Source organism: Vitis vinifera, chromosome 11 (assembly GCF_030704535.1).
Source record: "Vitis vinifera cultivar Pinot Noir 40024 chromosome 11, ASM3070453v1".
In the NCBI taxonomy this organism is placed as follows: Eukaryota; Viridiplantae; Streptophyta; class Magnoliopsida; order Vitales; family Vitaceae; genus Vitis; species Vitis vinifera.
The window spans coordinates 1,098,874-1,112,410 of NC_081815.1; the positions used below are offsets into that span (position 1 = coordinate 1,098,874).

The following is a 13,537-nucleotide window of genomic DNA, read 5'->3' on the forward strand; positions in this document are numbered from 1 at the left end:
AAGTGTTTTCCTTGTTAGATTGGTACATGACCTATTTGGTAGGGACAATTGACCTAAAAATCTTGAATGGCCTACATCTCTTAATTATTAAGGGATGAGGACAATGAGGTTTCAATAATGAATGTCCTCAAGATAATCTTACTCTTGAAATGAGGAATGATTAAGGGATCCATCTTGGCCACTAGAACATGTACTTTAAAATAAATAAATAAATAAATAAAATCTTGTCTTCTTTGAATGGGTTTTATAATTACCAATTGCAGCTAGGAGATTGAAATTTGATTTTTTTTTTCTTTTTGGGATTTTCAATTCATAACTTTAAAATCTTTCTGGCTAACATGTAAAAATTAAAGGTTTGTTTGAAATAAATCTAAGTTTCTTCTTTTATCCTAGAAGAAGCAGAAATAAAAATAGTACCTTTTAGCATTTTACTACTTAAATTGATTTTATGTTCAAGAAATTTGGCTATATGTCTATGAAAAGTTTTTTTCTAAAAAAAGGAATTCATGGATAATGAAATTGACCTTCAAACCCTACTTGTAGAATTATTAAACTCATCAAACCAAAATTAAGAAATCTAGAAAAGAAAATTTAGGTTTGGTAACTGTTTTAGAAAATAATTTTGAATTTTTGAAAACTTTTTTTTTTTGTTCGAATAAAAATTTATCTGAAAAGTTAAAATATTTTTGACCTATTTTATACATAACATTTTATTTTTAACAATTCTACATATTTATATAATTATTTCTTAAAATAATCCTTAAAAAACAAGTGAAAATAATATAAAACAATTAAAGGATATCCTCTAAAAATATTATATTTTTTGTTTTTAAGAACATAAAACAGAAAACAGTTTTTAACTATTAAATGTGTTTTTTATATTTTTTATTTAAATGAACAAAAAAAAATTAAATTTTTTTTCCACAAAGAGCTTTAAATTTGACTTTTATGCTTTTGTATTTTTTTTTTCAACTTGTAATTGTTGATGATCAAACATGACTAAGAAAAATAAATGCAAAATAACAAAAAAATAAATTATATTTTCGCTTTAAAATTTCTCAATTTATAAAACACCTAACTATCTAATTGGTAGTTTAGGTTAGTATTCATAACCCCTAAACCACCTTAAATAATAATAATAATAATAATACAAATAGGGCTTACCAGCTTAAAAATGGTTAAAAATATAAATTAAAAAAAAAAAGGAAAATAAAAAACATGGAGGATAAGTGCGCCCACAGGTAAGAGGGGTTGGGGCAAACATGGGTGTTGGATAGCGTGTAGAGAATTGTGAAAATGGGGCCCACTTTTTTTTTGCAGCGAATCGGCAGCTTCGGAACCGAGGTTGTAGATCTCCCGAACCTCATAGGACGCGAGGCGAAATCTCATTGGTTAAGAACAGTTGTTCGCAAGATTTATTGGAGAATTTTAAAATAAGAATAAACAATTATCAGCTTCTTCTATTCTCGGCCAAAACGAAGATCCCAGGGTGATCGTGCGTCATCACTCTACTATTTTTTTTTTTTTTTTTTGGATTATCTATTATTTTTTTTAGACAATTTGTAAATTAATTAATAATAATAATAAAAAAAAATCGGAATGATGCAAGACGATAAGAAAGTTGGATGACTATTAATCATAAAAGATTATTGATTTTTTGACTAAACTTCATCAGAATATTATAATTATAATTATTTATATATATATGTATAATAATTTTACCTTTTCTATAATTTAAAACCATGTAATTTGATCAAAGTTCATTATATTTATTAATTATTAAAATTTAGTCACAATAAATATACATTTATTTTATAAAAAAATTTATGTCAAAACCCTTTTAAAAACTTTTATTTTAGATAATTTAAAATTATAATTTCTTTTAAAATTAAATTTTGAACATTTCAACGGATAACCAATAAATAATAATCTTTATATCATCGTCATATTATATGATTTATCATCTAATTTAAGAGCAACATTCTTACACTTAACATTTTTTTATCAGTTTACTTATTTATAGCTTATTCTTGATTATAGGATATTTTATGGGATTAAATCATACTATCCGGAAAATAACAGGATGGTAATTCAACACTTAGTCATATTGCAATTCCGATCATATTATGAAATTTAGATTATTTGATTAGATATAAATATATTAAACAACAGTAAAAAAAAAAAAAAAGTATAATATATAAAACTAAAATATAAAAAGAAAATGAAGTCAATGAGCAAACTAATGAAATGAAGTATGATTTAAACCAAAAAAAATCAAATTCTTTCACTTAGTATTGTAATGTTGTATAACCTTTGTAGTAATAATAATAATAATCATTATTATTATTATTATTAAAAAGGTTATACAACATTACAATAATAATAATAATAATGATTAGACTTATAAAATGGTGGATTATATGATTAGACATTTGAGCAGTATTCATTCAAAAATCAGGTCTTCAACTTATAGTCATCCACGTGTATGGCTCAAATGCCAGTTGATCCTCTTAATTAGTTTACTTAATCATAGTCAACTAGAAACTATAAAATAAAAAAACAAAAAACAAAAACAAATTCCAAATCATCTTGGGAGCATCTAATACAAACATAAGAATAAAAATAAAATTATTTTACACAAACATAGTTGGGGTAGAATTGAATATATTTACCAAAAAGCCAAAATTAAAAAAAAAAAAAAAAAAAGGTCAAATTTTATTTTCTTGGGCGCCAGACATCAAGAATTACAGCACATTTGGAATAATGACAATAAAACAATCATCCAGGATAATAGTAGTATTATCATTAATAATATGATTATTTAAAAAATAAAGAAATCAAGGAAGAGGGTCCCACGACGGTAGGTACAACATCATAGAGGAGTGGTGCCACGTGTCATAAGCAGAAAGTACCGGAGACATGATGGTTGGATCCGAGTACAAACACAGTAGTAATTCCTTTGTTCCCCTACTGAATCAACGAGAAAACCAAAATAATAGAGACAAAAGAAATAAAAACAGGTGGAAAATATATTTTTAGACAGAGGAGGGTGTGTCGAAGCGTGACTGTCAAATCTACATATTCTCTCTTTCTCTCTCTACAAAACTCCTTCTTTCTCTCTCTAAATTCCTCTCAATTCAGGGCTTCTTCCGGAGATTCGATTCAGTCGCCGATCTTTTCTACTGTTTCTCGGAGACCCTTTTTCTCCTTCTCTTTTTCTCGGAAAATGTTCCCAGATTTTCAAGGTGAGGAATCTGTTTATCTTTTACATGTGAAACAGAAACCCAGCAGCAGTAATGAATTAAAGATGTTTGTTTTTATTTTATTTTTTGTTTGGTTAATTTGGAGCTTTGTGGGTTGGTTGATTTTCTCTCAGAAACCGTTGATCTTAATTTTTTTTAATATTTTTTGTTTGAAGTTCTGGGAATATCTAGAATTTATGTGATTTCTTTTTCTTTTTGTTTTTCTTTTTTTTCTTTTTTTAATGCTGGGTGCTACTGGGTTTGAGTTATTTTTTGGATGTTTGGGAGGGCATTATTGAATTTTGTGGGTTTATCTTGAGAAATTTAGTTTTCCGGTTGAGGAATTTATGCTTCTGCAACAGCAAGCTTTCGTGTACGGTTTGAACGTTTGAATTCCCAATTTTGTTTCTGAGTCCGTGCTTCTCCAGAATTTCAAGAGAAACCTGTTGAAATTATTAATGGGTTCTATTTTTATTTTTATTTTTTATTATTATTGAAAAATTTCAAAATCTTGAAACTTTTTGTTGTTGCGGAGAAATGGATGGAGTCTGTGCAGTAGTACCCTTATGGCCATATCTTCTGTCTCATTGACTTGAAATTCCTCTTTGAGACTCCAAGCTTTAGATGGGTATTTCAGAGTATACAAAAAAGGTTCCCTTTTTAGGAAATAGGATCTGCTTTTTCACATCTCATCATAAATACTAATAATAAGAATATGAAAATAGTATTATTATTAATTATTGATGGTAATAGTAATAATCCATGTTTCTTACTGTGAGGAAAATGGGGGAGCAAAAAAAGAAAAGAAAAAGGAGGAACCCATGGAGGTCATGATTTCAAGTTCAGAACTTGTCTCATATGCACAAATGCCATAAACAATTCCAAAGCTGCTCATGTTTTGTCTGGGGTTTTTGTTACTATAAGCATGTAGGGATGAGAAGATATGATGATGGGTATTTTTTTATTTTGTAAAATAATCTAATAGTTAATGGGGACTGTCTCATCTTCTGGTGTATTCTCATCTTCTTTATTATTATTATTATCTTCTTCTTCTTCATGCTTTTGTTCTTGATGCAGGACTGGTTCTGGTTTGATTGAATTCTGACCCAAAAAGAAAAAAGAAGAGAAAAAAAAATATGGAGGGGGACACGTTTTCAGGGCTAGGCAATGGTACCCAGATTGACGGCAAGGTGTTACAGACATTTCAGAAGAGCTTTGTTCAAGTCCAAAACATCTTGGATCAGAACAGGCTGCTCATCAATGAGATTAACCAAAATCATGAGTCCAAGATCCCTGACAACCTTAGCAGAAATGTGGGTCTGATTAGGGAGCTCAACAATAATATCAGAAGGGTTGTTGACCTCTATGCTGATCTTTCAACTTCCTTCACCAAATCCGTGGATGGTTCCTCTGAGGGAGATTCTAGTGGTGCTTTGAGATCAGATGGGAAGGCTGGCCATAAACGAAATAGGCCTGTGTAGCTGCTGCTCCAACTCAGCAAATTCTAAGACTTCTTAATTCTTTTTCATGGTGGGAAAACGGAAAAACTCGGAAAGAAAGAAAAGAAAGAAAGAAAATTTGCATTTGTGTTGAGCTAGAACAACATGATTAGGTCCTGTAACTCTTTTGTATTAGTGAACTGTGTTTAGTTCTTCACTTACCTTACCACCCCCTCCCCCACATTTCTCAGAAACAAAATAATTCTCTCAAATCTCTCCCCCATTGTAACTGTGTAACTGTGGATCTAATTGAAATCGGTCTTGTTTGTTTCAATCCAGTCTCTTGATTTTTCTTCCTGTTTTTGATGATGGGTGATGATGTTGAATGATGCTTATATGATAAGAGTGTGAAGCAAATCCCTTTGTGTGCACAACTGGGGATAAATGGTTTTCACTGAAAAGAGATCTCTACTCTCTAGTGCTTTTAAGTTTTACCTTCTCCCCCCACTTTTTCAGTTTGTCAAAAAAGGGCTAAAATCTGATCTGGGTCTTTTTTTACATATTTCCTCCATCAATCTCTTTTTATGGAGTTTCATCTTCCTTAGATGGAAACTCCCCCACAGTTCCCTTTATTCCCCTTTTTCAAAACCTCAGCCCAAGGCAATTGGCTTCTAGATCTAAGCTGAGAGACTGAAGGGAAGATGTGGCAGATACTGTTTTCAGTCCTCTCCCATGAAAACCGAAACAAAAACAAAAACCCTTTTTCATTTCTTTCACTTTGCTTAGAAATTATTACTGTTTGGGATTCTCTTGGTTGTGTGTGTCTGTGTGGAGAACTGAACATTACATGGGTACCTCTCTGCAAAGATGCTCTGAAACAATTGGAAGAAAGCAGCTTTAGATAATCTTTTTGGTTCCCAATCACACACCACCACAAGAACAGAATCTCAGATAAGAGATGATGAACTTTTGACCATTTTTTTATTTTTTTCTGGCCAATAGGAATATCTCTGATGGTATTGATAGGGAAAAAAGTTAGATAAAGTTTTCAAATAGGAAGTTCAAAACAAAGCACAGTGGCTATAAGAGACAGACATATATGTATAAACAGTGACCCCCAACAACATGACAAGGGACCCAAAGGTTCCTTTTTGGGTTGGAACTCAGCTTCTCCATGCTTATCTCTTCCTCTTCTTAGGTTCTTTCTTTCTTGCTTTTTCAATTTTTCCCTCTTTTTTATTCTCTTTATGCAATAAATGTCCTTTACGACTACCTTCAAGTTGATGATTCCCTACACATCCCTCTCTCTCTCTTTCCCCCTAATTGATTGAGCAGGCGTCTTTGTTGGTGGCCCCAGCTTTTGGCAGCCTGATTTTTTTGATCTTAGGAGAAAGGCCCACATGAGTGATTGCTGGAAATGACATTTTCCTGGTTCTGATCGTGAATTTTGTTGTTGTGGGCTTTACTCCATCTACTGATATGGTTCATGTGGAATCTATTCAAGTCATTCACTTATCATATCTCTGCCACTCATGTGTTCCACCATTATTTGTCTATAAATTTTGGCCTTTTTTTCCATCTGCCCTGCAGTTAGGATTGGTTGATTGTGGAGCTGTTTGTTATAGTTTTTAACTTTTTAATTAGGAATGGATGAAAAAGTAAAAGTAGAAAATGTTTGTTGTGTGATTGATTTCATTTGGAAATTCTAATTTAAACTTTTTTTTTTTTTTTTTTTTATCAAGAATGAGAATAATTTGAACATTTTTAAAAATTATAATTGAATGAAAAATCTGTCTCTTGTATTTCATTCTAGAAAAAAAAAAAAAAAAAGAGATTTTGTTTAAATTTGCTATTAAAAACAGTTTTTTAACTAAAGAATCACAGTTATTAAAATTTTGACAAAAAAAAAAAGATTTTTTGAGACCTTTGTGAAAACATGTTCGTTTAGAATAAATTTAAGATGTATTTCCTTGTTTTTTATGGATGTTCTTAAAACTCTTAAAAATAATTTTTAATAATTTTTTTAATTTTTTTTGAATAATTATTTTTAAAAACATGGTCAAACAAACCCTAAGGCCTATTTGTTTCTGTTTTCAAGAACTATTTTCTATTCTTGAAAACAAAAAACAAAAAAAAATTTGTTTGGGAAAGGGGGTGTGTTTTTGTTTTTTGTGTTCTCAAAAACCACTTTTTTAAAAACAATAAAAAGATGTTTTCCTTATTTTTTCACTGTTCAAATAATAAATTGTTTTTCATGTTTTTTTTTTTCTTAGCTGTTTTTTGTGTTTTCACAAAGGTGAACTCCACCCAATCACCACACCCTCACCCTCAAACCCTTTTTTCTTCCTTAAATTATTAAAATTAATATACTTACATATGATGACAAAGTCATCCTTTGTTTAAGAAAATTATAACTGATGTAAAAATTTTAAAATTGAATATTTTTTTAATTTAAATAAATTGTGCATATGAAAATTATTTATATATTTATAATATCAAGTTAATGGAAGAAAACACTTTATTAATTAAAAAAATAACTTTCAAACATGTTTTTAGTTTTACTTATTCAAAAAACTTTTTAATTAATTCAACCAAATTTTTTTTTTTTAGAACAAAAACTGTTTTTCAAAATTTAATTTCCAAATACAAATTTTTTTCTTCTGAAAACACAAAAAACTGTTTTTCAAAACAGTTTTAAAAAACAACAACCAAATAGATCCTAAATATCCTTACTTTTTCAAGACATAGATAGGTCTTGTTGAGATGGATTCCTTTAAAAATTGTACCTAATCTTCAAGTACAATCTTTTTAACATTTAAGAATCCTTACTAAATACAAGAGAATCATTTCAAATAACTTATTCTAAATAATTTTCGATACTAATAAGTCATCTTATATATATTTATCAAACTAAAAGTTTGCATAGGTTTATTTGCCATGTGATAATGTGAATAAAGGGGTTATTGCTCTTTCCACCACCCTCGAATATCTTATAATATAATAATAACTATATGATGACGATAATGATAATAATAACAATACCAATATCACCGATGGTCGTAACGTGTGAAAAACTAAACTATGAGCTCGATGATTTTCTCAAAACAAATCCGATTCTTGCCGGCTGTTAATGCAGCTAAAGAAATACAAATTAATTCCACGTATCAAACAATACGGATCATGGTAGGTAATTAACTTAATTAAAAACTCAATTATTTAAACAGTAGTAATGGCCATCAAAGGTAGAAGATGAGATTAATTAATTAGGGTTTTTCCTTTTAAAATAAAACCCAAGCCAAGACAAACTAAACATGTTATAACAGAACATGTGAAGTGGGAATATGTCCTTTTATTTTTTATTTTTTTCCTTCCTAACTTTCCCTTTGTTCCTTGCATTTCCAGCAAATAGGTTGGAAAGGGACCAAAGTTGAGTTTGAGAGTTAAATCCTAATATAATAATGAATCTTTATAGGTACCTACATGATTAGTTGGATCCAATTACCCCAACCATGCCCCATGCTTAAAGGTCAATTATGACCTAATAACAATAATATTAAGTAAATGCAATTCCTTTAACATTTCTAAAATAGTGCCCACTTCCTTTGATTGGGGGGGTTTAACTACTTAAAAGGACTGCTTAATTTATATTTTTGTGGGTGTACTTTTTGATCGAACAAGCTTTGCTTTTCAAATCCTAAGTGTTTTAGTGGACTATTGGATGAAATGACAAAACCATTGCTAAGGTTGGAAAAGGATGATTTTTCTTGAGTGAAATTCAAATTAGATTCATGCACACGAAAAAGATTTCTCTTAGTCAACCCGATATCATTAGTGACATCGAGAAGGTGATTATCAATTTTTTGTAGGGGAAGGTCCCTTATGCATCCTAGTGGGGAATATTGAGCGAATTAAATTGTTGCTTAGGAAAGACTTATAGTTTTAAATTGAATATTTTAAAAGATTTAAGGATTTCTTAGTTTGAAACTAAGAGGATCTAACGTCAGCAAAGGAAATCTATTGATAAAGTTCAAGCAAAAGCACTTGAATTTCTCATGAGAGTGTACCTCATGAACATGGGAGAGTATGCCAGCTCAAATCGTAGGGAGGGATATTGGGCCTAAGCCCAACCCCCCAAATAGTGGCAGGGGTGCCACCTAAGGCTTAGGAGGGGCAAATGCTAGCCCAAATTGTATGGAGGGCAGTTTGGCCTAAGCCCATACCGGTGCTACCTTAGCCCTATGAGGGGATTTGAACCCATTCCCACTAACCCATCCTGATCTGGTCGTGTCTGGGAACTGTTCTCATGAATAATCAATTGATCCCGAAACAAGTTTTTAAGAATTGTTATAAAAATGAGGTTTTTTTTTTTTTAAACATATTTTAATTGTTTTTAATTATTTTTATTTGTTTTAAAAAATAATTGCATAAAAATAAAATATCACATATAAAATTTATTTTAAAGCATAAAAACTGGTAAATAATGAATATATATATATATATATATTATAGGAATTGAAAGCTTCTTTATTTATTTATTTATTTTTCCAAAGTAATTGAAAGACATATGAGGTGGAGCCTAAATAACTGAATCTCTCCAACAGTCATATGGTTAATACCATACTTCTAAATGTTGAATGGAGTAGTACTATACACCTGCCATCTGGCAAAGTGTTCTTTGATTACCAGGATTGAAAATACAAATTTAAAAGAATGATTTTTCTTTTCTGAAAACATGGAATAATTTATTTTTTTAAATACATAAAAGTTACAAAAGTTATTTTTCCTTATATATATATAAAAGTTAAATAATATTGAAGGAAAATGTTTGTAGTAACAAGTATACTAATATTGATTAATTTAAGTTATTAAATAAACTAAATATATTTTAAAAAATAATTTTAAATATTAAATCAAAATCTCAAATATCTTTCATTTTATTTATCACATCTAATCTACTTAGAATATATTTTTACAATTATGACTCATATCCTTGTTTTTAGTTTTTTGTAACTTCCATGCCTTTTATATGTATCCTTATTAAGTAAATTTGTTTCTTAAAATTTCACTAAGGCAAATATGTAAATTTAATAATTTAATAAATATACGTTAATTTTACCAAAAAAATTTAAGACTTAAAATGAACTTGAGCTTAATAAATATCAAATTTCACCAAAGATATGGTTTTGAGCCTAGAAAGGCGGGATTATTGCTTATAGGCTTGGCGAGATGGGATATGATATTATTTTGATTCTTTGTTAAAATAAAATTGAGACTCAAAACCATATTCTATGGGATATATCCTGTCCTATAGCCGCTCTCATCCTAATCTCCCACAGGACCCTGAAGTTAATAATCGGATAAACCATTGGTAACCATTAGGGAGCAAACCCAAGGTCGGACCAACCGAACTACCCCTCAAGTTCTCATCCTAATCGTTTTTAAATTCTATATCCCATGACAACTCCTCATTAAACCAATGAAACACAACTTTAGCTCTCGTCTTGGCCTTAAAGAGGGGCATCACTTTAATTCTTCACATTTGCCACCCTACTCTGATACACGTAAGTGCAGAAAATGAATTCAGCATGGGGCATAGGACAGGCTAGGATTGACTCTTGAACAGAAACCCACTGGAATAAAACAAAATTTGAGAAACGTTTTAAGATATAAAACACTCAGCAAGTCTCATTGTCAAAATTTAAATGTGCTAAAAAATTCCAGATTACATATGGCACTGGTATCTAATTTTAGGGCAGTAGTAATCACAGGGGGATTAAGCCGTTGGGACCTCAATATCAGTTGCCAACTTTTCAGGCCTGATGTATTCTTCTTCTTCCTTGGGAGTGTGGATGGTGACAAGATCAGGGAGAGGCGTTTTGGGGCCTTGCTTTCCCTTGGGATCCCAATCAAGCATGATCTTGACCTTGATACCAAGTACACCCTGTTTGATGGCAAGCAATCCAGAACATGATCAGGACACAATTGCAATGAAGGTAAGCAACCGTATGAACCACCGCAATGGTTGAGGATGTTAACAAAAAGAAGCATGAACAGATCAACTGGGTGAGTGAAGCAAACCTGTCTTAGAAGCACATGTCTCACAGCTGAGTCAATATATTCCTTGACTGGCTGACCAGAAGATATCATGTACCCATCCTTAAACTTCATGGATTTGGCACGTTGTGCCCTCAATTTCCCACTAACAATCACCTGTTATGCGCATCAATAGCATTGTAAAACATAATTGTGATATAGATTGATAAAAGCTGGATTTTGAAAGGTTCAAATGTACAAACCTCACATCCCTTTGCCCCACTTTCCATAATGAATCTCAAAACACCATAGCAGGCCCTAAAATAGGACAGCAACCAGAAGGCAAATTAGGGCTCGAACAGCCATGAAACAGATCGTGACTAATCCACATTGCTAAGTGTGGCAAGTGTTAACACTTACTCTTTAACTTATAAATTGTTAATGCATATTATCACAAGGAAAATACATAGTTATGGTTCTGAATTATAACAAATAAGGATAAGGATAAGGATATGGTAGGTTGAGTACAACAAAAAATTTCATGTGTTTTCAGTCTTGTGTGTATCATTATATAAAAAATAATGCGGTTTTACAAAAGGGTAGGAATTCAAACTGCAGCATACATTTTAGAATGTGGCAAGTCATCATGCTTCCAAGGGGAAAAAGTCTTGGAGTAAATGATATTGGATGTATTTAGGAAAAAAATTTCCACTATGTAGCAACTCCAGGCATACAAATGAGAGCTAGTTCCATCATCATTTGACTAATGCTTTGGAGAAGCATCGTTAATATAGTCATCTTCCGACACAAACCTGGTATGGGAATAACCTATTTGCTTTATAGATGACCATCCAAACAGCATGACAAACAAGGAATAAAGAAATTTCTGCACAAATCCCAGTTCAACATGCATAAGAATGTGTAAAGAGAGAGCAATGCCCACTCCAGCAACCACTTAAAAATGCACTACACCATCATGTTTCTAAGGGAATACTAATCTTGAAAGGGTAGCAAAGTGAAATAAAAATTGATTTGTTTGGGAGAAAAATTTCAATAATGTAGCAACCCCAGGCATACAAATGTAGGTTAGTTTCATTTCATCAGCCAAATGCATAGGAGAAGCATCATTCATATAGTCATCTTCCGACACAAACCTGGTATGGAAATGACCTATTTGCTTTATAGATGACTACTCAAATATTGAGAGGATGAACAAAGAACATCAAGAGATGAGGACACTACAAAATTCGACATGCATATGAGAATATGCCAATTTGAAAGCCATGCAGCTTATAGCAATCACACCTCTTTAGAAATCTTTATACTACATTTTTTTTGATAGACGAAGACAAATTGAATTGATAAAACGCCAAAACAGGGGGTGCACCGTACATAGTATACAAATCTTCATACTACATAGAACAAAAGCACAATGCAAAGGAGAAAATAAAAGGAATTCTTGAACATGTATCCTCTGTATGGTCACTACGTGAAAACCATTACATTTCACAAGTACGATGGCTTGGAGGAAGATAACTAATATAGTCATAGTCCGACACAAGGTTGATATAGAAAGACCGATCTGCTTTATAGATGACAAATAAAAATTGAGCAAAAGTCTGAAAGAACTCCAAACAAATAGAATCACAATGAAGGTGTAGATTCAGATGCATAGAAAATTCATAAAAATAAGAATCACATTGTCAGGTGTTTTTTTTCTCTTCAATCCACGGAAGAGTATGCATTAAAGCTTTTCAGAGACGCTTTCATTATGTACTCGTATAAGATTTAGTAAGAAAAATGAGCATTTTCCAATGGACCTAGCAATATTGTTTGAACTAACAAATGTATTAAACAAACACACATTATTCAAATGAATCAGCATATACTATAAGTGCAGATGATATTGCAAAAGTAAAATTAAAACTCGAGTGTACTCGTTCTAAATTTGTATAAATCAACTATACATTAATTAAACTAATTTTTTATTTATTTATTTGTTTATTTCATCAAAAATAGAGAAATGAAATTTGATTTGTATACCTGCGAACGGCAAGGCCTCCAAGGAGCTTGTACCGTAGCGATTCGGCCTGAGCAACAGCACAAAGTCCTCTGTTGTTGACTTTCTCGGCATACAACTCCACACTGTTCTCAGGAAACTTGAATCGCTTTTGTACAACGGACGTCAATTCTCTAATTCTCCTCCCTTTCTCACCTAAAAGCCAAAAAGCAAAAAAGGAGAGTCAGAAAACCAACAAATCTGAAACGCGAACTCAAGAATAATCAAAGCCATTGAATCACCAAGAACGTTCTGAGTACGAGTGGCTCTGATGATGATTTCAGTGCGCATTGGCGTAACCCTAACCTCGACACCAGAGTAGCCATCCTCGGCCAGCTCTCTGGTGAGAACCTCGTTCAGCTCAGCAAAGAAAACTCCATCAGCTACGAACTGTAAGAGAAAACAAAATAAGTTACCGAAACTTTAACAAACATAACTTTCCGATTGGTAGCTCAGAAAACAAAGGAAAATAAAAGAACATATGATCAGACCTTTCTCTTCTTGCTCATTTGAGTCGCCATGTTTGCAGGTTTGAGATCTGAGCTCGGGTTTCTCTATGCTTTTGCAAACCCTAATTTCACTAGGGCTTTGGACGAGGCAATCTCTATTTTATATAAGAAGACTGGGTTTGTGAGCGAGAACAATCGGACGGGGCAAATGAACTTCTGTCCTGATCTTTGAACGGCTGCGATTTGTTCAGAGTTGACACAGGTTTCACCATTAAGCATGGAATGGGGCCCAATTCGACCATGAAGCCCAGCCCA

At 31.8% G+C, this 13,537-nt stretch overlaps 1 protein-coding gene and 1 non-coding gene across 3 annotated transcripts; one reads left to right on the top strand and one right to left on the bottom strand.

The window, feature by feature from the left end:
- Positions 1–2,915: 2,915 nt before the first annotated feature.
- On the top strand, positions 2,916–5,015 carry LOC100261078 (uncharacterized). Its single transcript, XR_009466937.1, has 2 exons — positions 2,916–3,245; positions 4,320–5,015. It is a non-coding gene; the product is annotated as an uncharacterized LOC100261078 (transcript).
- A 5,274-nt stretch (positions 5,016–10,289) lies between these two features.
- Positions 10,290–13,462, bottom strand: LOC100266287 (small ribosomal subunit protein uS3x). 2 transcript variants are annotated; one of them, XM_002279914.5, is made up of 6 exons: positions 13,265–13,462; positions 13,016–13,163; positions 12,758–12,929; positions 10,978–11,032; positions 10,760–10,891; positions 10,290–10,622 (listed from the first exon to the last, which is right to left on the bottom strand). In XM_002279914.5, exons 1-6 carry the CDS (start codon positions 13,292–13,294, stop codon positions 10,455–10,457), a joined length of 705 nt encoding a protein of 234 aa, XP_002279950.1. In that variant the 5' UTR covers positions 13,295–13,462; the 3' UTR covers positions 10,290–10,454. The 2 variants fall into 2 exon arrangements, with proteins under 2 accessions (XP_002279950.1, XP_059596682.1); XM_059740699.1 differs by having other exon boundaries at positions 10,290–10,891.
- Positions 13,463–13,537: the final 75 nt, after the last annotated feature.